At 56.2% G+C, this 27914-nt stretch overlaps 10 protein-coding genes across 10 annotated transcripts; 6 read left to right on the forward strand and 4 right to left on the reverse strand.

Annotated features, from left to right (window-relative positions):
• Nucleotides 1–330: 330 nt before the first annotated feature.
• E0L32_002690 (uncharacterized protein) lies at nucleotides 331–1467 on the forward strand (the record flags this gene model as incomplete). The annotated part of the gene is made up of 1 exon (XM_031136908.1): nucleotides 331–1467. The coding sequence occupies one exon, from the start codon at nucleotides 331–333 to the stop codon at nucleotides 1465–1467; it is 1137 nt and encodes a 378-aa protein (XP_030999892.1).
• Nucleotides 1468–1919: 452 nt separating this feature from the next.
• On the forward strand, nucleotides 1920–2591 carry E0L32_002691 (uncharacterized protein; the record flags this gene model as incomplete). Its single annotated transcript, XM_031136909.1, has 1 exon — nucleotides 1920–2591. One exon carries the CDS (start codon nucleotides 1920–1922, stop codon nucleotides 2589–2591), a length of 672 nt encoding a protein of 223 aa, XP_030999893.1.
• Nucleotides 2592–2761: 170 nt separating this feature from the next.
• E0L32_002692 (uncharacterized protein) lies at nucleotides 2762–3755 on the reverse strand (the record flags this gene model as incomplete). Its single annotated transcript, XM_031136910.1, has 3 exons — nucleotides 2762–3455; nucleotides 3517–3679; nucleotides 3731–3755. 3 exons carry the CDS (start codon nucleotides 3753–3755, stop codon nucleotides 2762–2764), a joined length of 882 nt encoding a protein of 293 aa, XP_030999894.1.
• Nucleotides 3756–5781: 2026 nt separating this feature from the next.
• Nucleotides 5782–6765, forward strand: E0L32_002693 (uncharacterized protein; the record flags this gene model as incomplete). Its single annotated transcript, XM_031136911.1, has 1 exon — nucleotides 5782–6765. One exon carries the CDS (start codon nucleotides 5782–5784, stop codon nucleotides 6763–6765), a length of 984 nt encoding a protein of 327 aa, XP_030999895.1.
• Nucleotides 6766–7934: 1169 nt separating this feature from the next.
• E0L32_002694 (uncharacterized protein) lies at nucleotides 7935–10051 on the forward strand (the record flags this gene model as incomplete). Its single annotated transcript, XM_031136912.1, has 2 exons — nucleotides 7935–9722; nucleotides 9794–10051. 2 exons carry the CDS (start codon nucleotides 7935–7937, stop codon nucleotides 10049–10051), a joined length of 2046 nt encoding a protein of 681 aa, XP_030999896.1.
• A 1326-nt stretch (nucleotides 10052–11377) lies between these two features.
• Nucleotides 11378–13284, forward strand: E0L32_002695 (uncharacterized protein; the record flags this gene model as incomplete). Its single annotated transcript, XM_031136913.1, has 3 exons — nucleotides 11378–11666; nucleotides 11736–13063; nucleotides 13114–13284. The coding sequence occupies 3 exons, from the start codon at nucleotides 11378–11380 to the stop codon at nucleotides 13282–13284; spliced, it is 1788 nt and encodes a 595-aa protein (XP_030999897.1).
• A 1033-nt stretch (nucleotides 13285–14317) lies between these two features.
• E0L32_002696 (uncharacterized protein) lies at nucleotides 14318–15988 on the reverse strand (the record flags this gene model as incomplete). Its single annotated transcript, XM_031136914.1, has 1 exon — nucleotides 14318–15988. The coding sequence occupies one exon, from the start codon at nucleotides 15986–15988 to the stop codon at nucleotides 14318–14320; it is 1671 nt and encodes a 556-aa protein (XP_030999898.1).
• A 1909-nt stretch (nucleotides 15989–17897) lies between these two features.
• On the reverse strand, nucleotides 17898–21617 carry E0L32_002697 (uncharacterized protein; the record flags this gene model as incomplete). The annotated part of the gene is made up of 1 exon (XM_031136915.1): nucleotides 17898–21617. The coding sequence occupies one exon, from the start codon at nucleotides 21615–21617 to the stop codon at nucleotides 17898–17900; it is 3720 nt and encodes a 1239-aa protein (XP_030999899.1).
• Nucleotides 21618–22508: 891 nt separating this feature from the next.
• E0L32_002698 (uncharacterized protein) lies at nucleotides 22509–25380 on the reverse strand (the record flags this gene model as incomplete). Its single annotated transcript, XM_031136916.1, has 3 exons — nucleotides 22509–22561; nucleotides 22633–25255; nucleotides 25312–25380. The coding sequence occupies 3 exons, from the start codon at nucleotides 25378–25380 to the stop codon at nucleotides 22509–22511; spliced, it is 2745 nt and encodes a 914-aa protein (XP_030999900.1).
• Nucleotides 25381–25989: 609 nt separating this feature from the next.
• Nucleotides 25990–27800, forward strand: E0L32_002699 (uncharacterized protein; the record flags this gene model as incomplete). Its single annotated transcript, XM_031136917.1, has 2 exons — nucleotides 25990–27009; nucleotides 27066–27800. The coding sequence occupies 2 exons, from the start codon at nucleotides 25990–25992 to the stop codon at nucleotides 27798–27800; spliced, it is 1755 nt and encodes a 584-aa protein (XP_030999901.1).
• Nucleotides 27801–27914: the final 114 nt, after the last annotated feature.

Genomic DNA, 27914 nt, shown 5'->3' on the forward strand with positions numbered 1-27914 from the left:
TCACTTCACGCCTCTCGCACGATCTTCTGGGGCTATGCAGAGACACCAACGGCTCGACCACGGTCAATATCTAATGCGCCTTGCCATTGACCTCGTTTGTCGTTTCTGCCTGCGGAGTTAAGGTCCCCCTCAGATTCGGAGCTCATTATGATTCATCTCACTTCAGACGGGGTTCCGAGAAACCCGGCGACGGAGGCTACTCCGAATTGCTTGTGAGAAATGGATATCACTTAGATGGTCTATATCTATGCAAGTACTTGCCTTTGAGTTCACCTTCCAGAAGGAGGGTGTTTCCATCATACTCATCGAGGTGGCAAAGAAAAGTCCATCATGCAGCTCCGTCTTACACCTTGCCTAGCCTTGCTGGCCGCTCCGTCCGTCCACGGCTTTCTCTTGCCAAACCTCACTGGCCCATACTCCGTTGGCACTGTATCCCTCGAGCTGATCGATTACAAGCGCAATGATAACTTCGCCCCAGTCCCTCAACCAAGGGACCTGATGGTCTCTGTCTTCTATCCCACAAGCAGCAGTGACAACTTCACCCTCGCTCCTGACTGCTCTCCCAAGGTGGCAAGCTTTCTAGACACGTTGTACGGGCTCCCGGAGGGATTGGCGGAGTCGTTCTCCTCGCAAGCGTACGAAAATGCGCCTGTCCGGCGCACAGAGAGGCCCATGCCCGTTGTGCTCTTCTCACCGGGCTTTGGCGCCTTGCGCCAGGGGTACACTGCGCTCGTGTCTGATGTCGCCAGTCATGGCTATCTGGTCATCGCTGTAGACCATCCTTTCGACAGCTCAATCATCGAATATCCCGACGGCCGAACCGTCTTGGCCAACCTGACGATGCAGCCTTGGGACTTCCCTGGTGGTATCGACGGAGCTCTGTACATGCGTGTTGCTGATCTGCAGTTCGTTCTGGACTCGTTGTCAAACGAAACCATCACGCAGCAGATACCGGGCCTGAAGTCGGCTAGGATCCAAAGGGACCGTGTTTGCTCCTTTGGCCACTCCTTCGGCGGCGCCGCTTCCATCCAGGTCATGAAGAACGACACGCGTTTCAGGTGTGGAATCAACATGGACGGCGGCCTGTACGGCTCGGTAGTGACGGAGGGCACGGACAGGCCGGCCATGATCATGGCCAGCAGCGTTCATCCGGCAGGGAGCATCGAGTCCTGGCCCGCATTCTGGGAACATGCGAACGGCTACAAAAGATTTATGCGGATCAACGGGACAACCCACGGGTCATTCCTGGACTTCGCTGCGGTCCTGGACGCAGTCGGGCCCCTTGTGCCTCCCGAGTTCAGGTCGAGCTTTGGGACCATCGGGGGTGCTCGAATGCTGGACATTGAGAGCGCGTATAGTACTGCTTTCTTTGGCAAATTCTTGAAGGGGGGCAGGTGCTCGGGCAGACTGCTCGACGGCGATAATGTCAAGTATCCCGAGGTCACCTTTGACAATTCGAACCCGTAGCTTGGCCCCGAAGGATCGCAGCACATGGTGTACCATAGGCTAAGCAGGCAGATACTGCACGGTATACTGTTCTACCAATCACGAAGTGTCTCTTGATGATACTGATACAAAAAAAGGGTTCTACCCTTTTTTTTGCAAACTTTTTTTGGCGTTGGGCAAACTCACGGTCTCAATCATTCAATCAATGTCGCGCGGAAATGTCGGGATTGATGTGTCCGCTGATTTATAAGCCAAAAACCACCCACTCGGCCCTGGTATGTCTCATTGACTGACATGAAGCCCCCGCACGAGGCTCTCCTCATAAGGCGATACTTGAAAAGAGAAGATATATTCGTCCATCGTAATACAGTCACACTTGCTTTGACAGTAACCCCCGTCTTCCGATGAAAAGGGTGAGCAAAGTCGCCCAGTCACTACGCAACAGACGACCGTTCTCAAGCACGTCGCCCGCCATGACCCAGTTCGACATCGTCATGACCTCGGACAAGGTCTGCCCCTTCTGCTACCTGGGCAAGAAGCGGCTCGACCGCGCCATCGACGCCTACAAGCGCACCGTGCCCGGCGGCGGCGGCGACACCTTCAACGTCTCGTACCGCGCCTTCTACCTGAACCCGTACGCGCCGGCCAGGGGCGTGCCCATCCGCGAGGCCATGGCCGAGAAGTTCGGCGCCGCGCGCTTCGAGCCCATGAAGGCGCGGCTGCAGGCCATGGGCAAGAGCGAGGGCATCGACTTCACCTTCGAGTGCCTGACGGGCAGCACGCGCGACGCGCACCGCCTCGACAAGCTGACCCGCACCAAAGGGCCCGGGGTCGAGGAGGCCGTGGCGCAGGTCGTCTACGAGGAGTACTTTGAGAAGGGCGGCGACATCACCTCGCGCGACATGCTGGTCGCGGCGGCCGCCAAGGGCGGCGTCGACCCGGCCGAGGCGCGGGCGTGGCTCGAGAGCGACGCGGGCGGCGAGCAGGTCGACCGGGAGGCCAGGGACGCCGTGCGCGAGGGCATCCACGGCGTGCCGCACTTTGAGATCAACGGCGAGTTCCACATTGGCGGCGCCGAGGACGTGCAGACGTTTGTGACCGAGTTTGTCAGGGCGAAGGAGGCGGCCGAGGCCAAGTCTGGCTAAAGATTGCTAGGGCGTTCTGTGCGGGTTGTTTCCGGGAGTCATTTGGTTCCTTCTCGTTCCCAGGTGTGTGTCGTTCGAGGCCCGCACGGGGCTGTAGGTTGAGTGTAAGGGTATCATTTCAAGGTGTCTAAAGAATACTAAAAGAAAAAAGGGGCCGAGTCTCGCGTTCATCACATGCCCAGCAAGCCTCCAAGGTCTTTCTCCATAGCTCGTAACCTCTCCTGCATCTCTCTCTTCTTCTTCTCCAGCTCGCGCACCTCTTCCTCCTCTCTCCTCAAGTCCTCCTCCGTCATCTGGCCGTTCGCAGCCTCCTCTTCCTCCTGCTCCTCGTCTTCCCCGTCGCCCATCCAGTCCTTGTTCATGCTCTCGAGCCGCCCGGCCTGATCCGCTACTTTGGCCTCGTAGTACGCCAGCGTGTTGGCCTGGTTCGCCCTCCGCTGCCGCAGGGCCGGTATCCGCTCACGGGCCCCCGGCAGCGCGTATACAGTGCAGAGCTTCTCCGCGCCCTGCAGCAGCACCTCGACGTCGACCTCGCCCGGGCCGCGCCGCGAGATCTGCGCGTGGAGATCCCCGCCCAGGACCGCAGCGACAGCGGTGTGGCGGCGGGGCTGGACCGCCGAGGCGCGCGCCGTGGGAGGGCCGGTAGTCACCTCGCCGCCGGCTACGTTGAAGACGGTGCGCCGCCGGCTCTGGGCCGATGGGGCCTGGGGCGGTTCAGCGGAGGATGGTGCTTGCGCGGTCGGCGGTGGCGGCGGTGGCGGTACGGAAAAGAGCGCGCGCTCGTGCGCCTCTGTGTCGCGGATCAGGGAGGTGATGTCAGGATTGGACAGGAGAGCATTGGTGAAGATTTTCGGAGGAGGAAATCTAGAGAATTTCAATTTGACGTTCCATGCGGGAGGGTTCTGTCGTGTTGAAGATCACTTACGGTAGGCTGTCAATCCCTTGGCACGATGCCGTGATCTGTTCCAAATGCGCCGAAAGGAGCGACATGGCAACGAATGGCTTTCCGCCCCCGGCGTCAGACAGGTGTGTAGGGGCGGTCGGTGATTGTTCAGCAGGCACACGCTCACGTATGAGAAGTGAAAGCGCTGGTGACTGGGTCGATGATAGAATGCAGTGTAGAGTGCCCGGTTATTTACTTTTCGAAGGACTGTATGATAGCATGGCAAATGGTGAACGCGACAAATCAATACAGCACGCGCACAGCACTAAAGCGCTCCGACCCCGCCGTGTGGCTGCTGGTAGGGGTAGGCCCCGCGCCTAAGCCACAGCAGCACACGGGTTCGCCCGTCAAGAATGACTCTTGTTGTAGTGGAGAAGACAATCAAGCTAAGATTTTGGCCCTTGTTATGTCCATCGGCCTACAGCTACAGGCCCCAAGCGGGCGTCAGAATAGTTGACGGAAGTTCATCAGCAGCTACCTCATCGTTAACAGTCGATCTCCATGTCCTTGCCCTGTAGTTAACTCGGAAGGGCTACCTATCCCACGACCTAAATCCGATGGGCTCAATGGATGCCCAAGTAGTTACTTCTGTTAGCAGTCCGTCAACTAATCTGACCATCACTTGCACCCCATCCGGGACACAACACCAAGTCGACCCCGGCTAAAACACGTCTGCAGAGACCGCTGGCTCCAGCGGTGTGTTTTTTTCTGGACCTGAGACTCCATCCGGATCCCAGGACGTACATGAAATTTTATTTCGGGCGGGCAGGGTTTCCGAGCATTGCTGCCCAAGCTGCCGCTATCTTGGCCGACATAGGCTGATGGAACCGAATGGCTCGTCACTCGTCGTCCACAGTCCACTCTGTCGCCCTCCGACCCGCTCCGTAAAGCGCGCTCTCAAGCCTCTTGTTTTATGCATGAGATGTTGGCGCAACGTCAGTCCATTGTTGGCAAAAGTATAAGAGTTCTTGTGTGCCCGGGCGACCGACGTGTTGCCGACCACTAGCAGAGTCGAGTGCAGTCTCAGCATTCCCGCCACACTCGAGGTTTTTTTTTTTTGAAAAATACAACAAGAGGTAGAGCCGGATCCTGCTCTCTCTCGTACCTACATAGTACTAATAAGCAGCCACATCGACGCGGTGAAACCCCCGTGTCTCAATTTGCAAGGACTGGGTGATAGCAAAAAAAAAAAAAAGGCCGCAAGCAAGCAAACAACACCGAACATCGGACGACGGACCGATACGATTCCTTTTTCATCTCAGACTTCTCTTCTCCGACCGGATCTGTCCCGTGTGTCTTGTTGGGCACACTTGACATACAAGCATACAAGAAGAGAGAGCATCCTTCTCTTGTCGCCGCCCCCAAACCAACCCGGAGCATTTCTTATCTGCCCCATCAGGTGGTCATTGGATCCGGCCTCTGCATCGACTACTGGACAGTCTTCCGGCAACTGCATAGCAGAAAGGTTCAATCCAGGACGTTCTGCCGTCTTCTGGTTCTTTGTGTCTCCCGAGCCAGCCAGCGCATACTCGCACAAGAAACACGCAGACGCGCATTCGGGCCAGTTTTGCACATTGGCGAACACACAACGAACACGCCAATCTGACAGCTGCCACTTTAACTCGGTAGCTCTCATTCGATCCGGATCGCCGCAGCAGCAGCAGCAGCACCGCCACCACCACCACCACCAGTCCATCCATTGGATCCTCATCCCAACTCCCCGTCCCGTCCTGTCCGCACATCGCTCGTGCCCACTCCCTCACCCGCGCACACACACTCACACGCGCAAAGCACTCACGCCAAGCTCTTTCTTCCCTCCTATCTTTCCCTCTCCTCCGTCACCTCCTACGACCACCCAATTCTTGACTGGTCTGATCCATTCCGCGCAACTTCGGATCCCGATCTTGCGCGCTGTCACTCTTCCTGCGCCGCCCTGAGCTCGAATCTATCATGACAACCAACCGACATCCACTATCCTCTCCTTACTGGAGGTTCATACTTTGGGTGACGCCTTGAAATACCCTACCACGTCTCCATCTTGTCGCTATCGCTTCCTCTCTCTTCCCCGCGATATCTCGACCTTGCTACTTTTATTTTCAGTCCTCCCCCCCAGCCTACCCCACATTCAGTCGCAATCGATAAGATCCCACCCGTGTGGCATCGAAATATCCATAACTTAAACCACACCTCTTATTGACTGAATCTGAAACATCAATTCTGGGGCGAATCCCGTCAGCTCGGGCCACAATGCCGCGGCCGAAGACGCCAAAGAAGCCCAGCAGCCTGGGGGCTTTTCCGGCTGCAGGTCCAACATCGCCGCCACAGACGCCGAGAACGGCCTCACCTGCCAACAGTCGCAACAAGGGTCCGGCCGCTCGAGGGCCTCAGTCAAAGAACCAAGCCCGATCCATGTCGAAACAGCCGAACCTGCAGCCTTTCGGTGACGGACACAATTTCAGTTACCGTCCAGACTCTGTCCGTGCCGACCAATTGTCGCCGCGGTCTTCCTCCTCGGCAAGCGGCGGTGAGGACTCGGATGCGGAGTCTTCCGAGAGCGACAGCCCCCCTCGCTCCCTCTGCTCCGACCGGCCCAAGCCAAGCCCCTCGCCAGTGCCCGTCCAGATCCAGACTACTACTGCGAGGGTCATTACTGAAGCCACTTTCGTCTTGGAAGAGCTCGACGACAGCGATGACGACGATGATGACATAGAGGTCATCCGCCCCCACGCCATCGAGTACGCCGAGTCGGATCGAAGCCGGTCCCGCTCACGCGCCCCCAGAGAACTCGATCGCAAGATGATGGACGAGCTGCGCAACCTCAATTGCAGCACGTCCGAGTCGGAGGCATCGGATGACTCTGACGACTCGGATCTCGAGGAAGACGACGAGATGCAGGCGTTCCTGCTCAAGCAGCGCGAAGAAAAGCGCCGGAAGCGGATGAGCCAGGGCAGCGTGAGCAAGCGCACCATCAGCGAGAGCATCGGGAGCGGCTCCGACCGGGAAGACATCCGTGACTTCCTCGATGCTTCCGAGCTGGGCTCCAGCGCCCGCCGGCTCCGCCGAAAGGTCGGGAACCGCCATAGCCTGCAGTTCGCCGACCCCCCACCCCCGCCCATCCATGAGCTCGACGAGCCGGACAGCAGCGACGACGACATGCTCGAGGTCGCCGAGGTGCTGGCCAAAGAGCTCCCATATTATCACTATATCAGCATGGAGGTCGATTCTCCGTGAGTTCTGCCCGGGCCATTTTTCGGCAGGGCTTGTTGATCAGCATCATACGTTTTGACGACATGAATGACGGCGTGACGATTTTAATGCATTTCGGGCATAGCACACGAAGCGCAACGATGGGATACTCGTGGAAGGGTATCATTTCTTCATGAGTTTAATGAACACTATTATTCAACATTTCTTCATTCTTCCTGTTCTTTATTCTGTTTCTTGCCGAACCGCCCTTCGGCGGTGGGCAAACCTTGTTGGGATGAGTGAGGGCTCACCGCTCCTATCCCCTTTAGACAGGTATTATACTGGTATTTTTGGTTTCATCAAATTGGACATGGCTTTGGATTGGGAGGGGCGAAAGATATTAGACTGGCGTTGGCCGGATGATCAGGAGCCCATGCGCTCCGTTCTAAGCTGTCCTGACCTTGCGGCTTGTGCTTGTATCAGTACCATTTTCGCTTGTCCAAATACCAGTTCTTAGATCTCGGCTCAAGGGCAATCTTTCTCCAGAAAATCTTGAACACCCTCTGTGATAGGATACGAATCACTGAGTGCTTGAGAAATTCAAGATTAATTGATCATTTCAACTCTGATCATTGATTCAATGTTACATCTGTATCCCGATGCACCTTGACTGTTCAAATGTGATGTCTGATTTGATGGAAGACTTGACGGAATATCACTTTGGCCGAGATAGGTTAGATCGGGACCTGCGCACGGACCACTTTCTCGCTAAGCAAGATAAGATTATTGATACATCCCTCCAACCACGATATCGTACATGGATCGCAGTTGCCTCACGGGTACCAGACACGCCTCAAACCATCACCACATTATTTGCGCGAATCTTCGTGGGGATTCGACACACTCCTGCAAAGTGGTGACAAGCTTCAAGATACTCCATGGTTGCTTCCAACCTTCACCATTGACGCGATACATTGTTCAACCTGCTCGCGAGCTGAGCCACTCCCTTTCATTCACTCCTCAAGACATCGCACCCAGGCTTCCTCTTACCTTACCCCCATCCACTCGAGCGAATCAACAAGCCGAAGCATATCGTCGCAAAAGTTATCTCCTCACCGACACATCATCACCAGAGCAACACGTTTAGCAAGTGCTCTCTGAAGACGCCGGCTATGAATCAAACACCCCAGGGCGGCCAACCGGCCCCTGCCAATATGGGCAACCCCCAACCTCAAGCGAACCGGTCCATACCCATGTACAAGCCCGAACAAATGCGAGCCATTCCCTTCCTTAGCCAGGAAGAAAAGACAAAGTACGAGAATGGCCTGCAACAACTTTGGAGAGTGCACGATTCCCACGCCGAGGGTTCAGCGGAGAAGGCCCAAGCCAAGAAGAGAATACAGGAGTTCGGCGGCATGCTACACAAGAAGGTACGGGAGCGACGGGCGTCTCAGCAAGCATCTCAACAGCAGGACCAGGCAGCCGGCAGCCAGCCCGCGCAGCCTCAACAACCAGCTAATGCTGGTACACAGGCGACTCTCGCGCAGGCCGGAGCCCAGGGGGGGGGCCCTCCGGCAAACACTAATGCCGCCGGAACACCCGTACCCCAGGCTGCCGCGCCCGCCGCGGCGGCTCCAGCCCAGCCCCAGGCCCAGCAGCAGGGAGCCCAGGCAGGACAACCCGCACAGACCCAAACTCAGAAAATACCCGATCACCTCCTCACTCACGTCAACCAGATGACGTATATCCCGCCGCCCAAGGTGGCGGAGCTTGGAGCGGAAGGTGTGAGCAAGTGGCAGGAGGAGATGAGGCGGCGGTACGGCAACAGCTTGGTGCAGATGGAGGTGGCCCGTAGCTCGATCCAAAAGATTGAGCAAACGATCAAAACTCGAAACGAGAGACAGCAGCCTCTCAATGCGGAGGAGCAGAAGAACGTGGACTTCAGGAAGCAGACGTTCAACAAGGCCTACGCCGAAGCCGCTGGCTTCGTGAACAACTTTCGCAAACAGCAGGAGGCCATCAAGAATGCTCAGGCGAACGTGGCGCAAAAGGCTGCGGCTGCAAACGTTGCCGCAGCCGCGCAGCCCGGCAGGCCCCCTGCAGGCCCACAACAAGCCGGTCCGGGTGCCGGACCAGCGGGCAATGCGGCGCTTCAGAGCTCGCAGGCTAACATCAACGGTGCTTTCGAAGCGGCCAAGAAGGAGCAAATTGCAGCTGCGGGCCGTATGCCAGGAGCGAATGGAATTGGAGTCAGCCAGCAGTCACAACCTTCTCAGATTGCAGCCACCTCGGGCCCACAGCAAGCTTCACCTGTCACTCAGACGCAACCTGCAGCGGTCGGTCAAGTGAACATTAAATCGGAGCCTGGCGCTCATCAGCAGCACCAACCCCAACCACACCCACCTCCCGTCAACACTGCCCTTGCAGCAGCCAAAGCCGGCATCCCATCTGCAGGTACACCAACTCAGAGTGCCAATCGCGTTGCAACTCCACAATCAGCGACTCCGGCAGGAGGACCCGTTTCATTCTCACATCAGGCTGCACTTGCTGCAGCAGCTGACAAGCAGCGCGTCAACTCGGCATCAGGAAGCATGCCTGGTTCTGGCCACCCGGGAGCCCAAAGCGCGGGCACGCCGGGCAGCGCGGGCGTCATGGGAGCCGCAGCTCAGGCTCATCCGCATGCGCACCCCACCCAGCCTCAGCAGACACTGCAGTCCCGACTTCCCATCCCGAAGCAGCTCCCCGAGAAGGCCACACAGGTTCCCCAGCCGGTCTCCATGGGAGGCGGCGTGGGTGCAGGCCGCCCGACCTATAGTGCCGGTGGAGGCGTCGCCGGCGGCGTCATGGGCCAGCCCGCCGTCAACAAGATCCCAGCTCTGCAGCTTGAGGGCGAGGGCGAGCGCGTCCTGAACAAGAAGAAGCTCGATGAGCTCGTTCGCCAGGTCAGCGGCGGCACGGCCGAGGGCCAAGAGGGCAACATGCTCACCCCGGAGGTCGAAGAGGTAAGAGAGTATCACACTGCTAGCGCTGGTTCTGCATGAAATGTTAGCTAACAGGATGCAATCAAATATAGTCCGTCCTTAATCTGGCAGACTCGTTCGTCGACGACGTGCTGCAGACAGCCTGCCGCATCGCCAAGGAGCGCGGCTCCAAGATTCTCGAAATCCGCGACCTCCAGCTGGTCCTCGAGCGAGGCTACAACATCCGCATTCCCGGCTACTCCTCGGATGAGCTTAGGACGGTGCGCAAAGTGCAGCCATCGCCGGCGTGGATTGCCAAGATGAGCGCTGTACAGGCGGCCAAGGTGATGCCGGGCAAGGGCGACTTGTAGGAGGTTCATATCTTGAGGGGAAGGACTCGGGTGTCGGGGGTCCATACAATGGCTGACGGGATCCTTGTGTGTATGTGTGAGAGGGGACAGCCTCCTGGTGAGGGAGAGCTCGGCCAGGGAGTGATGCTACGATGGTAGCGGCGGCACAGGCGTTTGTTTTATGGAATATCCATCGGAGCGTGACTGATCCTTTCTTCTGGCGCGGGACAATAACGGCACGGTCAGGCATTTGTATTTTTTTGGGAGGCAACACCACCTAGATAGATAGGTTTATGGAGCCATATCTCTTTTCAATTCTGCGAGGACGGCACTTGTCTCATGACAGGCAGCTGTGTGTTATGTCTGCATAGCATAAAAATAGTGAATGGATGCATGCATGCATCGATGCATCTTAATGCTGTTCAAGTACATGTGTGTAGGCATCAATGTCGACAACGTCATTGGCGCTGCTTGGCTCCATTCCCAAGGATGGATGGATAGATAACTGGAGGTCACTAGCTGGAGGCTGAGAGTGCCCAAAGAGACGCCCAAGGCGCTAAATAGTCAGCAGTGGACGGCAGTAGAATCAGAGCGATAGGCAATGACTTGGACATGCACTGCACCTGCAGGCGGGAAAGTGCAGCCTTTGAGCGCAGCTAGAGAATGCTCCCAGGGCTACTGTTCAAAAATACTTGCTTTGTTCACCAGAGCTTGCTGGGCTGACAAGTATAAGTACTTACCTCCTGTGTGTCTTCCCATCTATGTCGAAGTGGGTCCAAGAGTCGCCCTGGCCAATGAAAGGGAGATAAGACTCGGCCAGCGCATCCAGGCTTCGGGCTCTTTCTTTTCCTTCATTACGCGCAACACACGCTACAGCCTACTGGAGATCTGCTTGCCAGCTGGTGCGTGGTCGCTTCTCGTGTGGTCACTCACTGCTGAGCTCTGAACCTTGCTTGCATCACCTTGACAAAGCACATCCACCATTCTCAACACCTCCCCCCAACCATCACATCATTAACGCACATCCAACTCGACGGCTTTTCCATTTCACTTAGCAGCCGCGCAAGATCCCATCTTCCTCCAAAGAACCCAGCGCGGCGCAGGGTTGGAACAGCATCACTCCTCGTGTCCAGGTGACTCTCGACTGCCTCGTGCTGCTACCCGCCCTGGTCCTCAAGCAAGCAATCAAGCCGACTTTTGGCCACACGACCGCGAGCCGCGAATCCATCGTATCACTGCGAGACCACCTAGCGGAAGCCTTCTCACCTCAAGCTCAGCAGCTTCTCTCTGCTGCTTTCTTTCCGCAATCCCCCCTCCTAACAACATCTCGACTAGCCTTGTGCAAGCATGCCGAGCAAAACACCCCATAGCAACGGCAACGAGCCTGTCGAGAACGGCATCCGGAACAACCAGGACGTCGAGATGAAGGATGACTCGTCTTCATTAAAGGGAAAGGGCAAGAAGGGTGCCAAGGATGGTGATGACGAGATGACCGTGGTCGTGCCTCCTTCCAAAGCCTCCAAGCAGTCATCCAAGCCTCCTTCCAAGGACGCTGATGCCGATGTCGCCATGGAGGACTCTGACGAGCTTGCTGAGGGCGAGGTCAAGGTCGACCCTGTTGTCCAGACTGTGTCTGGTATGTCCTCTGCCAGCAATCATTTTATCTATTGACCTGGATTACTGACCTTTGCATTTACCTCTGCAGACATCAAGAGCAATTTCGCCCTCCTAGATCGCGCCATCGCTCTCTTCGATGCTCGATTCTCCCTGCGCGCCCTGCGCTCGATTTCATCTATCCGCAAGCGCCTCACACCCGATATCCTCGCCCAGGTCATCACCGAGACGTTCCCTGCAAATGCTGCCTCCAGCGCCACTGCGAAGCACTTGCTCGCCGCCATCGGCAAGGAAGGTTTGCCATTGGGCCGCCAGCCTGGCCCCGAGGTGGAGGTCGACTCGGAAGCCAAGGCACCGGCCAAGAACGGCAACAAGAAGGAGAACAAGGAGATCATTCCCGAGGTCGACCTCTTCCTCGGCATCCTCATCCAGGTCTACCTTTTCGACTCGAAGCAGTTCCAGCGCGGCGCCGACTTCTCAAAATACCTGTCTGAGCGTATTCACTCCCTCAACCGCAGGACGCTTGATTCGCTCGCTGCCAAGGTCTACTTCTACTACTCTCTCTTCTGCGAGAACGTCGCGCCCCTGCCCCCATCACCACAGTCGCCAATCGTCTCGATCCGCCCGACCCTGCTTGCCGCCCTGCGGACGGCCGTCCTCCGCAAGGATATCGACACCCAGGCCTCCGTCATCGTCCTGCTTCTGCGAAACTACCTCCTGACTTCCCACATTGCTCAAGCCGACCTCCTCGTCTCACACACCCAGTTCCCCGACAACGCCGCCAACAACCAGGTCGCCCGCTTCCTGTACTACCTTGGCCGCATCCGCGCCATCCAGCTTCGCTACACCGAGGCCCACGAGCACCTGACCGCCGCCACCCGCAAGGCGCCCTCAAGTGCATGCGCCGTTGGTTTCTCGCAGACGGCCACAAAGCTCCTGATGGTGGTCGAGCTACTGATGGGTGACATTCCTGACCGTGCGACTTTCCGCATGCCGACGATGGAGCAGGCTCTGCACCCGTACTTCCTCCTGGTGCAGGCTGTGCGCATTGGCAACCTCGAGGACTTTGAGACCACTATCGCCGACAATGCCGATGTTTTCCGCAAGGACGGCACCTACACGCTGATCCTGCGCCTGCGGCAAAACGTCATCAAGACTGGCATCCGCATGATGTCGCTGTCCTACAGCCGCATCTCCCTGCGTGACATCTGCATCCGCCTGCAGCTCGGTAGCGAGGAGTCGGCTGAGTACATCGTTGCCAAAGCCATCCGCGACGGTGTCATCGAGGCGACTCTTGACCGCGAGCGTGGCTTCATGAAGAGCAAGGAGATTGGTGATGTCTATGCGACGAGAGAGCCTGGCGAGGCCTTCCACGACCGCATCAGGGCTTGTCTCGCTCTCCACGATGAGAGTGTGAAGGTACGTACTATTCTCCGTCTGCGAAACATTGCCGTTTAGGAAAACGATAGGAGGCTGACAACACTGGTATCGTACAGGCTATGCGCTTCCCCATGAATCAGCACCGTCTCGAGCTCAAAAATGCACAGGAAGCCCGCGAGCGGGAGCGGGAGATGGCCAAGGAGATACAAGAGGGCGACCTGGACGAGGACGATCTGGGCGGCGACTTTGAGGGCATGTAAGACTTGTTCGATATGGAGAGGGTATTTTTCACGTTCCTTGTTACCACCATCCTCTTTTCTCCCGTGTACTTTTTTTTTTGAACTGGCCAAAGGAGAGAGAGGAGAGAGAGGCGAAGGGAACAAGATAGACTTGGCTGGAGTGGAGGAGGCAGTAAGCAGCTCCTTGTAATTTAGAGGGAGCGGGAAGAACAGAGAGGGGAATTCGAAGACTTTATTTTCTGCAACGCCATTGACAGGCTCGTGTCTTGTGTCAATTTTGCATCAATCATATCCCCATCTTCGCTATCGTCATTCATGTACTAGAACCACGGCAACGAAGAACTTGCCTCGTCCCGGCCGGCGGCAACAGAGATCTCCCTCGGCGGGGGACGGATGGACGGGCGTGTTTGTGGTACTTTTCTTTTTGTAGTTGTGATACTTTTCTTTTTGTAGTTGTGATACTTTTCTTTACTCGTCCTTGGGCTTTGAAAACATCTTTAACGACTTGGCTGAGAATTCCCTACTCGGCGTAGATGAGTATTGATGGATACAAGTGATACTACGTGTCTCATGTGCAATGTCCAACTGAGGCTTTTCGAAAGAAAGGGGCACGAAATCTTACGCAGGAGTAGAACATTCAGAGAAGAGAATTCTGTGGCTTTTGTATTTATAGTCTGCGAGAGATATTAAAAGAAAAACATGTACGTACGTACGACATGTGTCGAAAAAATCCCCCCAAAAAAGAAAAAGGTATCCTAAATTGCCTGAAATGCATCCATCCGCCTTTCCCCCTTTTTCCCTTTATACCCTCGTACTCCTCCTGTTGATCCCCCTTCAGTCTTTTCATTCTGCAATGTCCCGTCTCCTTCCCCTTCTTGCCACCGTTCTTTGAAAGATTAGTTTTTGTAAGCATCCGGAAACCGCATTACCACCCCCCACACCCCTCCCCCCCCCCCCCCCCCCCCCCCCCCCCCCCTTCGTTTTCCCCAGCCTGCCCAGCCTGGCCTCCAACCCCCTCTTTCTTTCCCGCAAACCGAGAAAATAAGAAAAAAACTCAGAGCCCCAGGATCCTGACACTCATGGTCGTCGTCGCCGTCGTGGTATACCGCACGGTGGTAGTCTCGTGCACCGTCGTCGCCGCGTCGTGCACCGTCACCACGGCCGCGGCGGCCTGCACCCTGCCGCCCGGGCCGCCGTCCTGGCTTCCGCCCCTCCCGCCGCCACCTCTGTCGTCATCGTTGCCGTTGCCGTTGCCATTGTCGTTGCCGTTGTTGCCAGGGGCCCCCCGGTCGGGCCGTCCGCCGGCAGGCGACGGGGCGTTGGTGGGCTTGAGAGGGAAAGTGATCGGGGTGATGACCAGCGTGAAGGAAGGGTTGGGCGCCGGCCCGGTAGGCTTGGGGTCCTGCGCCGCGGGCGGCTCGCGGGCAGCGGTAGTTGACGTCGGGGCGGGAGCAGGCGTCGTCGGCGGGGCGGGGTCGCTGGCCGTGGTTCTGATGGTCTCGGTCGTGCGGATGGTCAGCATAGTGGTCCTGGTCTGGACCACCTCCCTGGGCGTGCTGCTGCTCGTCGTGGCGGGCGTGAACGTCTGCGTGACAGTCGACGACGCCTCGGTCACGGTGATAATGCCGCCTCCGCCGCCCGTAGCACTGATGCTGCTACTGCTGCTGCTGCTTTCAGAAATCCCCAGGACGCTCTCGGCCTTGGTCTTGTCCACGCACCCGACCATCACGCCAGCAAGCCCATCCGCAGGCATCGGAAAGCAGGCCTGGCCGCCGCTGCAGGTCTCCTTGACCGCGAAGACGCCGCCGGACCCGCATATGTTCAAGTTCCCGCCGATGCAGGCCACCTGGCCGCTGGTGCAGGCTGTGTCTGCCGTGACGCCGGCGTAGATGCTCTGGATGGCTTTGGCCGAGCCGACGTTGCTCGAGAATATGCTCTTGGGTAGGGCCGAATTGGCTGGTGGCATCGTGACCAGAATCGTCGGGACCTCGGTATTCACCTTGCCTACAGGGCTCCGCCGCGTGGTTGATTCGCTTGTCGCAGCGGGAACGGTAGGCGTTGGGGTCGATGCGGTCTGTTGGGGAGCAGTAGTGGAAGGCGAGGTGGTAGACTGAGGTCCTCCCGAGGTTGATGAGCTGGAGGTCGCGCTCGTGGACGTTGAGGCCGCTGCCGTAGTGGAAGTAGTAACCCCTCCGGTGCTCGTTGAGCTAGTCACCGTTGAGCTTGAAGACGTGTCGGGGCCAGGTGGAATAACAGTAACCTGTGTCGTGACGGCGTCACGCGGGGAGCTTGATGAGGTGGCCGACGTGCTAGTAGTGCTCTCTGTTACAGACGGCGAGTTAGTCGTCGAAGAAGTGCGCGAGTTCGGCGCAAGGGGCCCGAGCGAGACCGAAGATGCCATGCCAGCGGAAGTACCAGACGACGACGTCGTCGCATCCGGACTCGAGCTTGCCGAAGGTGTTATTCGGGGCAGGGCAGTCCCTATCGTCGTTACGGCATTCTGGCTCGTACCGGTGCCCACGGTTGTGGTACTACTGCTAGAGGAAGTAGTAGTCAAGGTCGTAGTCGGCTCAGAACCAGGAGTAGATATCGAGGTCGAGCCATCACTTTCTGTCAGTGTAGGCTCTTGAGCGGCGGGGTCCTTGGTGGAGGACAACGTGGACGACACAGCAACGGTACTAGAGTTGCTGAAGCCGTTCTGCCGTTTCCATCTGTTCCCAGCCATCGCGGCTGGAGCAGCGTATCCCGGCCACGACGCAGCATCGCGAGCCGGCTCTATTCGATCCCTGCTCGACGTCAGTCTGTATTTCTATATCTCCAAGGTCGAGATCTTGCAAGGCTGAACTCACCGTTCATATGCTTTGCCAGCATGTCTCAGAGGTCCGGCCTCCGCGCTGGAAAGCAGGAACAGGGGTATGATTATTAAGTTGGTGATCTGCATTTTTTTTCTCGTGTCTTGCGTCTCGAGTGTAGCGTGTGTCAAGGAGAGAAAAGTGGGAAGCAGAAGCGCCGAGGGCAGCGTCTGCGAGAGGTATGAGAAGAGATTAAGGCCCCCTGATGGCCCAGCCGCCTGGGCTGTGATTCACAAAGGGCAGCAAACAGTGACACTGTTCAGGTGTTGTTTTGAGACAAGGAACGGATAGTGACAAAGACTCTGCGACGAGCCAAGATCCAGATATTCTAAGCACAAGGAAGGACAAAGGAGATGAATGAGCGTATGAGTTCCCGCTTGAGATCTGCGCACAGAAGCGAAACAAGTGTAAGAGAGAGAGAGAGATAGCAGGAGAAACAAAGAGACGAAAAAAAGTGGGAGAGATCGACGAGCAAGAACAAACGAAGGAAGAAAGGAAAGCCGATCAGGTGTCAAGAGATGCGGAGGCGAGCAAGTGACGAAACATTTGTAAGGCGAGCGCGTCGTCTTGTACTGCTGTCGCAGCCGCGTCTCTGAGCAAACCACGTACAGCCCCTCCAGGAAGCTTCCCACAACGCGTAGGCCAGAATGGACGAACGTATGGCCGTCGCAGGCCAGGCCCGACAAGCGAGATCAACCTACCCATGCCGGCATAAGCTACTCGACGTCAGGCCCAGCCGTATGTCCTTGCGGCTTGCATGACATCTGGCATGATGGGCCAGGGTAGTGGATTGGGCAGTGGACGACCATGAGTCGAGGCGTCAAGCCTCCGAGCACTCGCTCTCGGTGGCGGCGGTCTTCTCAGCTTCTTGGAGGGCAACGATCAGCGGCAGCCAATGCTCTGCCGTCGGTCGTCCTAGACCTCATCTCCTTGAGACCAGGTCACCCAACCCTCCAGGCTCTTGCAGGCCTGGATCGAGAGGACGAGGTCGCTAAGCGCCTTGGGGCGACGGGCCATCCCAATCGTTGAGCGTTTCCAGAGGTCGTCAAAACAGGCGCGCGGGCGTCTATTATTGGCCGGCGCTTCCTGCCCCGTGTTGGCGGGACCAGGGTCTCCGGGCGCCGCTGGCCAATCGCCGGGAGCTCACCACTCCAAGTTGCGGCAGCAGTGGTCAATGCACTAGAAATTACCCTAATTGGCAAGGAGCTCCAGTGGAGTCTTGCACCACACCTCCCGGGACCCCATCCGAGACCTGCCCGGCTGCCCGGCAGGGCAATGGTGCAGTTTCAAGCCAGCATGACCCGAGAAAGACGGTCTGGGTGAGAATGAGACTTGAAAGATGCAAATGGACTGCCTGCTGGCTTTGGATTTGAGGCGGTGCTCGTATGGAGATCTATGGCACTGATCAATAAGACATGTCAATTTAAAACCAACCTTGAAGGTAGTAGAAATAACAAATCAACCCACGGAGTTGACATGTAACAATATAAATATTTTCATCGCTGGACTGTATAATAATCGTGGCCCTGACGAGAAAACATCCTCGAGACTACAGTCGCGGCTTCTGAGCTTGCTTACTGGCTCGTTTGAAGAGGGCAATACACCCTGTTGAGCGTGCCAGTCATCGTTGCCTCGTCCTTTGCAGATCCCTCATGATATTGGTCTCCTTCCCATATGAGCTATGTTCAAACAATGCAATATCTTGCCATCAGGAACATGGATCCCAAGGCGCTACTCATCCTTCGCTATGCTACGTGCCATGCCCCAACTGATGCAACCAGTTCACAGGTCTGTCCAGATACGCTCCATGACAACAGGCGTTTCCTCACGGCTGTCCGCTCCTCCCGCTCCTAACTCATCGGGACTCTCTCGAAACCGCTTGGCAAGCGGCGAACCGAACATCTCGGATCTCCGCACCAAACGGCGTTTCATAGCCGTGCGGCGCTCCGAACCGCTCGTGCTCGTGCTCGGCGTCAGGGAGCCCCGAGCCGCAGCGGGGGGCTCGTCAGTGCCCGAGTCCCCCTTTTCCGTCGCGCTGTCGGTCGTCTCCGAGTCCGCCTCGGTGATCTCCAGGTCCAAAGCAGCTCCGGTATCGACTGCTGCCGCCGTTCTGCCCACGCCTGCGTCCTCGGCCGCGCCATGCGGCTCATCACAGAGTGAACCTAGCCAGGCCTCGCGAAATGCCAGGCCCAGGGCCGTCGCAATCTGTCTTGCGACGCTGTTGCCCACAGAGCGCCACATGTCCGCGGGGCTCCCCAGCAGAACCTCGTCGTCTGGTATCCCCTGGGCTCGACGGACTTCCATGATCGTGAGCGGCCGTTGCTGTCGCCAGTGCAACCAGCGCCCCACCCGAGCATCGGTAGGGGCACAGCTCGTCGTGACCGTCGACATCAGGGCTCTTGGGTCGACGCGCGTCCAGCCATGAGATTCTGGGGAGACTCTCTTGACGCCCTTTGGTGGAAAGCATGCCCTCTCGGCAGCAGTCATGACGCCTTGGCCTTCCGTCCACTCCTTTCCATTTTGACCATACCAGGCTTTGGCAAAACCCATTCCGTAGGGTTGAGTCGGGATGCTTTGAATCTGTGCACGAAGCTGCCTTGTCACCCCCACACTGAGGCGATGGTCTGGGAACCGCACGCAGATGCCCGGCTTGCCCTCCTGGATATCGGGGAGGTCTTTAGTAGCCTCCTCCGAGCTGACAAAGCTGAAAGCAGTAGCCTGGTCTCTGATCTCAATGTACGGCTCATCGTTGCTGAGTCTGCCAAGACGCCTCTTGCCCCGCTTGAGATATCCAGGGTAATGGGAATGGGAGGGAGATGGCACTGATGGGAGCCGTACTCCAGGAGCTGCAAAGAGGAGAAAGACACGAGATCTTTTCTGAGGGGCACCATGAGACCAAGCATTGCCTAGCATGATTTCTGCCTGGTAGCCCAGGCCGAGGAGGGCACAGATCAGCTGCGAGAAGCAATCTTCTGACTTTTTTGGTCCCTTTTCGACAATAGTCGGCACGTTCTCCAAAATGCCATACCTTGGTCGGTAGAAGTCGATAAAGGAAGCAAACGACGCCACCAGCGACCTGTTCTTCGCCTGCAATGGCGTCTGCTTGTTGGGCGTCAACAAAGAGAATCCGGGACAAGGACTGCCTCCAGAGATGAATGCGACCTCTCCAGGAGCGGGGACGCTCTTCGAGAAGAGGCCTTCTAGTCCGGATCGGAGGAGATTATCCACGGACCCAAGGAAAGGCCATACTGCCTCGGGAGATCTGGTGTTCGCCATGTATGTATGAAGTGCGTTCGGCGACATGTCGTTTGCCCACTTGACTTCAATCACCCCGCTCTCTTCCAATCCTCTTCCAAAATTGCCACAGCCACAGAACAGATCGAGCGCTGCAAGCTTGGCACACGGCTTGTCTGGGTCAAAGCCTTGTCGCAGAGAGCTCGGTTTGTGAGTTATGCGCTCATAGCGCACCGTCTCGCCATCGGAAACTCGCCTGCTGGTCGCGTAAAAGATATTGCCAACTCCATTACGGTCGTATGGGGTGGGTATCTTGCTGCCGTGGTCGAAAGTTCTCAACGTACACCGGGCCGTGATCGCTGAAACATGGGCGGTGACAAACTCATCCGTGTACACGAGTTCGTTTGCCGGGGCACCGGAGCCCGGCTCTATTTCGGCTCGCCGGAGAAGGATGCGCAACGAGACAAAGTCTTGGAAATCTTCTGTCCAGAGCCTAGCGACTTCAACTGGCTCAAGTCTCGCACTGTGGCCAAGTTGAGCAAGGACGGTGTCCCCAGCTGCGTACTTTGCAGCGGCAGTTGCAGTATCCTTGCGTCGATGACAACATTCCAGATCGCTCTTTTTCAGAGTGACCCAGCGACGTTGGCCATGCATGTACATTTGTCTGATGAAGAACTCGGCGATTGTGGTAGGTCCTCCAAACCATTCAACACTGTGTGTCCCGAACACCTCGTCCTCTTCAATATTGCTGTTCGGACCTTCATCACAAGTACAATGATCTGAAAGGAAGAGCTCCTTCTTCCAGGGATATCTCATGTGTCGACAGGGGGTATCAATTGGATGGTAAAGCCAAGCGACATCGAAGAGGCGGAGGCCCCGTTTGTTGACTGTGATCCCTTGAACAAGGCCATACCACTTATCGTCGCATGCCGAATGTTTGGAGGCCTCTATTTTCCATTTGGTTCCTGTTGCTAACCCGTCTCTGGAGGTGGAGATGACATCTCCAAGTCGAATGTTGTCAATCATATCCTTCCTAGTCAGACTGTGGGCTGGGGTCTGTAGGAAGGGTTCGCCAATGACAGGCTCAGCTGTGGACTTCTCGTGTTCACTGGCCACTGGTTGCAGGATCTTGCCAAGTTGCATGTGCTTGAAGCAGTTGTATATGTACCTCGTGACGACCGTCGGCCGAATTTCTTTGGTATCCTCGCACGGTAGGATCTCCTGCTGGAATCGATCAAGTGATAGAATCTCTTGGAAAATTGGCAGATACTTGGAACGACGATCCAGGAATTCTGACATGATATTGTTTGTCTCTTTCCAGAGATGATCGATGTTGGCGACGACGGCCGTTCGGAAATCGTCACGGCCAAATGCTGCCCGCCATCTTTGAAACGCCAGCGAGTCGCCATGATGTCGATGGAGCCATTCGCTAAATTCGCTCTGGAAGTTGCGGATGTAAACAGGCCGTTTCGTCTGCGCTATGGCGTCGCAGTAGTCCACAAAATGTTTCCCAAGATCGGCAACCCAGAGGAACGGCGTGAAAAAGCGTTTATACTCGATCGAAGGGGTTGTGAGCCTGTAATAGACTTCCCGGTTCTCATTGTACAATGACCGTATCCAAATCTGACCGTTAATCGAGGATGCGTCTTCCCCGTCCTCTCCTGTCTCTCCGTAGTTGCCGATCGGAAGTTCTCGGAAAGGCACTTTACGAACGTAGTGGCGGATATCGCCGTGCTCAAGAACACCATTGAAGTACATGGGATTGGGTCCATTCTTGGTCGAGAGACAATGCAAGGAACGCATCTCATTTCCGTTCTTCTCGCTGTCGATGTAGATAGAGAAGTTGTGCAGCACGATGTCGGTCCACTCATTGGAAGAATCCATCGAGGGAAGAAACTTTTGCAGCACCTCGGCTTCGGTCAATTCTGGAGCGTCTGGGAGTTGAGAGGCGGTATGCAACGCAGGATGGACCAGAGTTGATCGTGGGAGATCTACTGAGAAGACCTTTGTAGGTCTTGCTATCGTGCGAAGTCCTTCTTGCTCCTCGGTGTCCTCCGATGACTCGCCAAAAGTATCTGATGTGATTACGAAATCTCCTTCACTGTCTTCGGGGTCATAGTCGGCAACTTCGACTTCCAGGAGTGTTTCGTCAGGCACAGCCAGTGCTGCGGATGATGAGATGGACCCATCTTCCTCGGAGCCTTCCGTTGTGTCGACGGCTCCAGGTGAACCTGTCAAATAGACGAGGTCCTCTAGTGATGGCGGCATTGTGGAATACCAAAGAAGGCAAAAAGCTCTCAGTCACCGTGGGCGTGTTCCCATGAGCGGGCTGAATGGCTGGAAGTCCACTCGTATATTTCAGGAGATGACCAAGATCAGAGTCACTGGTCTCTTTCTGATTAGCAGCTTTGGAAATCGAGTGACAGAAGGACAAACACAGACCGACTCGAGATTGGGCTAAGTGTGAGCCGAGGATGGGGACAAAGAACTTGGCCGGTGACGCACAGTTGAGGCTTGGGTCGTCAGTTTGACCACCAGATGAAATCGGGCCCAAGGAGCCAAGGAGCCGACTAGCCAACAATACAATTCTTCGACTCGTGTGACTCGTTTTTTCGTCCCATTGCTGTTATATTGTTGAGATCCGGTGTGACATCTGCGCAGTGAAAGCAAGGGCTGAGTATTCCAAGAAAAAAGACCCAGACTCCAGAAGGATTGCCTTGAAGACAAAAAAAGGCTAGATAGTAAATAATCCCCCCCCAAAAAGAGTGAGCGACAGAGAGCCTTGCTCTTGGCTCTTGATGCCTTTCCCAAAATATCTCGATATTCATTCCTGGTTCAGAATCCCACAGTCGCGATAGACGCGTTTTGAGAGTAGCTTATATCTAGACCAATCAAAAGCGCCAATTGCTCCTTCCGGCCCCACTTTCAAGCACAGCGCAGGGGCAGGTGTTGTTCTTGTTCGCGGTATTAGAGTGAGTTGTGAGAATCGTTAAAAACCGACTTGATGGATGGCAAGGCTCTTGGACTCCGATTAACGTGCCATTTTCTACTGGTGGAATGGCAGCCCGTCGCGGCAGTGGTCACGAACATTATCTAGTCCCTCCTTTGGAAATTTTTTAAAAAAAATTGATTCAGGGTATCTTATGTGAACTTGAACATTCAGAGACATTTCTCGTCGTCTTCCTCGTCTTCGTCTCTGTCCTCGCATCTATCTATACACAGCTCAGCGACGCCAGCTCTTGGCTCCTGTGATGTGCAGACCGAACCCACGGTTGCGACAAACCTGGTTCGAAGTTGTGACTCATGTAGTCTTCCACATCCTCATCACTTGGCCAGAGCCAAGTGCACCCCCTCTCCTGCTGCAGCTGCAACAATCTGCTCTTGATCTCCCCCGAAATGTGGGGAGCCATGTGATCCTTACTCAGGGTCCGGAAGAAGGTCATGATCTCTGTCATGATCGCATGCTGTTTGTGGCTGGGGTCTTTGGCGTCCTCTAGCACAGTGTCATCGTCCCAAGACTGCAGAATCCACCGCATGACATGTGCTATCTCAGCAGTATCGCCAAGACCTGCCATGACCCGTACGTACTTGTGGAGATGTGCAGCGTTCAATTCATGCGAAAGGGTCGAAAACTTCAGTTCGACTTGGCCTCGCCGGCCACTAGAGGAGCATTCGGTGAGTTGGCGGAAACTCCGGGTTAGGGCACTGTGCGCTTTTTGGACCCAATCAACCTTGGTTTCGTGCGAGGCTCCTGTCTCATTGTTACGCTCCGTCCCGTGACTGGCTGCCCCTGCGCCCCTGGGCTCATCGAATTCCAAGACTCTTTGGGTCACCTGGCAAAGACTGTCGAAGAGAGAAGGGTCGAGGCCCATCATGTCTCTGACCGGAGTGAATACCTTCATGAACAATGACAAGGATTCGATCGCCTCAATCTCTCGGTTTCTGGCTTCTGAATTGGTGACAATGACGTTTCGCTGCGCCAGAGTACGCAGGATTGTGTGCCAGGGGGCTTTGTACCTGCGCCCGTCCCGGGTCATAGGCGACAGTCGAACACCGCAAAGCTTGATTGCATGGTGCACAGCGCCGACCCAATGAGCGTGATGCTCTCGCCCAGTCCCGAGATTGGCTCTGGGTTGTATCCTGCATAGCAAAGATATGTATGCGTTGAATTCAGGCAGAGATATTCGCCTCAGTGTATCGGCAGATGGTTTTAGAGGCGACTGGGTGGGAAGCACCTCGAGTGCTGATATTGTCTCCTTATCGAGGCCACTATCGTGAAAATACTGCAAGGCCTTTGGGACCGAGCGAGCGTTCTGTACGAGGATGGCCAAGCACTGGCCGACAGGGCGTGTCCCTTCACGCAGCATTTGATGGTATAAATCTTTCACTGATGGTGGGGTCAACCTCGCCCGCTCAAAATCGCTGAGGCTCTGGTCGTAGACGGGGAAGAGTTCCTTCGAGTCTCCAGGGAGCAAGGAGGAAGCTTGACTTATGCCAGTCGCGTAGAGCTTCGCAAACATCTCCGCATAGACTTGGAAGTTTGGCTTGACACCGGCTTGGGGTGGCTTTTGAAACAAATTCCACGCCTCATGAGCATTGCGGGTGGCCTTGACTCGAGCCGCCCAAGTGGAAAACATGTTCAGAGCCGCCAATGATCCGGCCCATTGCTTGGGTGCCAGCGATCTTGTTTGGATGGTGGGTGAATCGTCCAGGACGGCACCACCAAGAACGGCGAGAGCACGGTCACATTCCTCGTCAGCATAGCCAGTCTCGTGCATGAGCATACCGGCCTTGACGCTACGACTGAGGTCATCCTGGAGTCGTCTCCTCTCATCCAGACCATCCCACTCTTGTCGATAGGGCGGCCAAGTCTTGGCTAATCTTGATGCAACCTTCGCTTCACCGGCAGACTTTTTAAGCCCGATCATGACTCTCCGCATAGCCCTGTAGCTTGCTCGGTCAATGATGAGAGGCCTCTGCGAGGAGATGGACATGGAGAGGAGCGTTTTTTGAGCTCGCCAGTTGTACCGCATCTGTGAGACAGGGCTCGATGGCGATGTGTTCTGAAATAGCTGCAGTGCGTGGTTGAAAACGAAACATCGCTGCGCGTAGCTGCTCTTCCGCCTGGAACCCTGCGCAGGGATCGCCTCGATATATGACGATGCCAAGCGCGCGATGGATGTAATTGCGGAGGGCCAGACTCGTAGGCAATGGTGCACAAGAAGCCTCAACAGCATCACGAAATGATGCGGAGTCATGTTGATCTTCGGGTCCAACGAACGGCGGACGGCCCCGAAGGGCAACTGCATGTCGGCCTCTAAATGTTGGGTTCGAACATGATGCCGTGCAACATAGTTCAGAACAGAGGTAATGGACGGTCCTTGTCGGAGCGTCTCGTCTTTCCTGAGTAGCTGGAAAAGAAGAAATATCGGTTTCGGAGTAGGTGTTGACACGAATCGAGCAATGCGAGCATCGCCGTCTTCTGCTCCCAGTATCCACGACCAGTGGCGAATGTCATCTTGGGTCACTCCCTTGAAAGATAGGCTGCTTAGCTGAGCCCTCCAGGCCTGCTCATCGCCGAGACACTCGCCCAAACTGGTCTGTATTTGTTCCTCGTCTTTCCTGATGAGCGCCTGAAGTGTCACTACCGGCAGCCGAAGGCTTTGAGACCCGGCGGTCGACCTGAAGAGATTCCAATGGTGCCATGATAGAGCGGATGACCTCCCCTTCACCCGGAGCGCAAGGACGGCATTTGGGGACGTTGGCAGGTATTTTGGAAATCGGGGCTTTGGACGAGGTTGGTGTGGCCGTGATTCTGTCGGTGGGAGGTCGGGAGGAGCCGTTCGGCGTTCCAGAACGCTAATACTCGACTGCCAGCGCCGAGGGTCTCTAAGCCAGAGCGAATTCTTGCAATACAATCAGCATCCATGCTTGCTTTACGGAGAAGAGAGATACAACTTACCCTGGGCCGGGTAGCCCAATGAGCGCATCTGGCACAGCCCCTCATGGAGGCAATTCTCGACGTGAGCATTGGGGATACTCTTCAATCATCTTGAAGGTCCCAATATATTTGACAGCAGGAGTGATGTCGCTAGGCAATTTGGTTGTCAAACCAAAAGGTACTCAATCTCGAGACCCAAAGGCGCCGAGCGGTCCATGTCCTAGAAATCTTGGAGTCACGTGAAGATGTTTTTTTAATGGTACTTTGTACAGCGGCAGTCAATGGTGGGTCTGTCGCGCTAGACACAAGTACCTCCTCTCGACAGACGAGTACGAAGTACGCTACAGTCTCCCCGCGCCTATCAAGGTGAGCTTGGTGGGAATGCCAATAGGTCTCGTGCACCAGGCATGAGGATCGTAAACCAGGGGAATGCAGCTGTCCACTCTTCAAGTGGCCGCCCTGGGAGCCTCAACATCCAAAGACAAACAAGATTTCTTCAGTCGTGGAGTATATTATCTCTCCTCGTGGCGGCGTGCACCTGGCTCCTAGCTCTACGTTTGCTCCACCAGAGGGAAAGCTATCTGGCCAACCCCCATTTGCTAGTCTGGAAAAGCCAATAGGGCACCCATGGTCGGCCCATCGCGGCGATAACCTGCAATCGGTAGACTCGGGGAGGGGTCTCGGTCCTCTTTCACGATCATGGCACCCCTGAAGCGCAAAAGAGTCGAGCAGGAACCGCCAGAAGCGACAGTGACGCGCCGTGCGACGCGTCAAACCTCAATCCCCCCACTCCCAGCTCAGCCTGATCCCGAACCCCGACGCCGCCGACCGCGAGCCATCTCCCCCGACGAGGCAGCCCAGGCCAACGGCGTTGGCGACAAGAAGGCCTCGAACGGCGCGTCTGCACCGGCGATCAGAGCGCCCAAGACGATGAAGCAGACCGCCGCGACCGCGGAGCCCACCAAAACTACGAGATCGACGAGACATGGTGCCGATGATGGCGGAAGTCTTCCCAATGGCATTGAGAACCAAAGGCCAGGACCTGTGAACTCGTCCGCAATCCCTCCCCCCACAACGCAACGCCCACCGATGAAGAGGACGGGCCCGCCGAAGAAACCGCTCCAGTCGCATCAGCAGACTGTGGGTGTCACCAAGCCGATCACGATCGCGACGTCTGGTCCAGCCATCCAACCTCCGCAGCACGACACCAATGGCACTGCCAGTCCACAGAAGCCCAATAGCCGTCCCGATCGCAACATCGATAAAGTCGTGTTGGGCAACATATGCTTTCGAGCGTGGTACCCCTCTTACTATGGGAAGGAGGTGCTCGGCGACGTTGCGAGCAGCAACGCCAAGACTCCAGTCAACGGCGGCAGTCACGACGATGGAGGTGCCAAGCAAGCGGGCCGCCGTGACCGTGATCACCAGCCCATGCTAGATCGCCTCTACGTCTGCCCGTGCTGTTTCAAATACTCAAAGGAGCTGGTCGCGTGGTGGGAGCATGTGCGAGTATGCGAGCAGCGTGGGTTCGTCCCCGGCCGAAAGATCTATGTACACCCCAAACCGAAGAGGATACCGCAGGAGACACCTGTACCTATCCCGATCCCAAGACCCTTCAAGAAGAAGAAGCCAGATCCGCCGCCGCCTGTCATACCGCAGAGCATCCAACAGGATGTTGGGGAGTGGAGCATTTGGGAAGTCGATGGAGAGAAAGACGTGGTACGTATCTTGTGGTTTCTCTAACACCAAGCAACCTCCGCTAATTCCCTGCGCAGCTGTTCTGTCAGAATCTGTCTCTGTTTGCAAAACTGTTCCTCGATAACAAGTCCGTTTTCTTCGACGTGACTGGCTTCAATTACTTTCTACTTGTCTTTACGCCAAAGGCCGAGCCAGCGACCGGTGACATTGCGCCGAGGCACCATATCGTGGGCTTCTTCTCAAAAGAGAAGATATCGTGGGACAACAACAATTTAGCGTGTATCTTGGTATTCCCGCCATGGCAGAGGAAGGGCTTGGGGGCGCTTCTCATGGGTGTATCGTACGAAATATCGAGACGCGAGGGTGTACTCGGTGGGCCAGAGAAGCCCATCTCGGATCTGGGCAAGAAGGGCTACAAACGATTTTGGGCTGGTGAGGTCGCAAGGTGGATCTTGACTCTGGAATTGTCAACGCAGGATGGCGAGGAGACCATTGTCGACGTGGAGGAGTGCAGCAAAGCAACATGGATTGCTCCCGAGGACTGTCTGCTCGTCTTGCGGGAGATGGGGCTTGTCGAAGACGCCGGCATGGGGCAGCCGAAGCGGAAGGAACCCGTGCAGCATGAGGAGCAGGCCGAGGAGCAGGAGGAAGAGCCCAAGCCGGCCCCGGACGTGCCGCGAGTCAAGCTGTCTAAGGCGGCGGTTCAGCAATGGGTCTCGGCTAACGGTCTGAACCTGGCTCGGAGCTGCGACCCGGCAGGCTTCGTGGAGGGCTACGCGATCAAGCAGCCAGTGGAGGCAGAGGAGGCCTAGTATTGTGAGGCCTAGTATGATACCCACACATGTGTCAGCTTGGGATGGGCTGGCTTTTTCCTGTAATAGGGCATGATGACCTTTATGATAATTTGAAACACCAGTGAGCTGTCC

The sequence above is a fragment of the Thyridium curvatum genome (assembly GCF_004353045.1).
Source record: "Thyridium curvatum strain D216 chromosome Unknown NODE_11_length_606192_cov_83.229133, whole genome shotgun sequence".
NCBI classification, from domain to species: domain Eukaryota; kingdom Fungi; phylum Ascomycota; class Sordariomycetes; order Thyridiales; family Thyridiaceae; genus Thyridium; species Thyridium curvatum.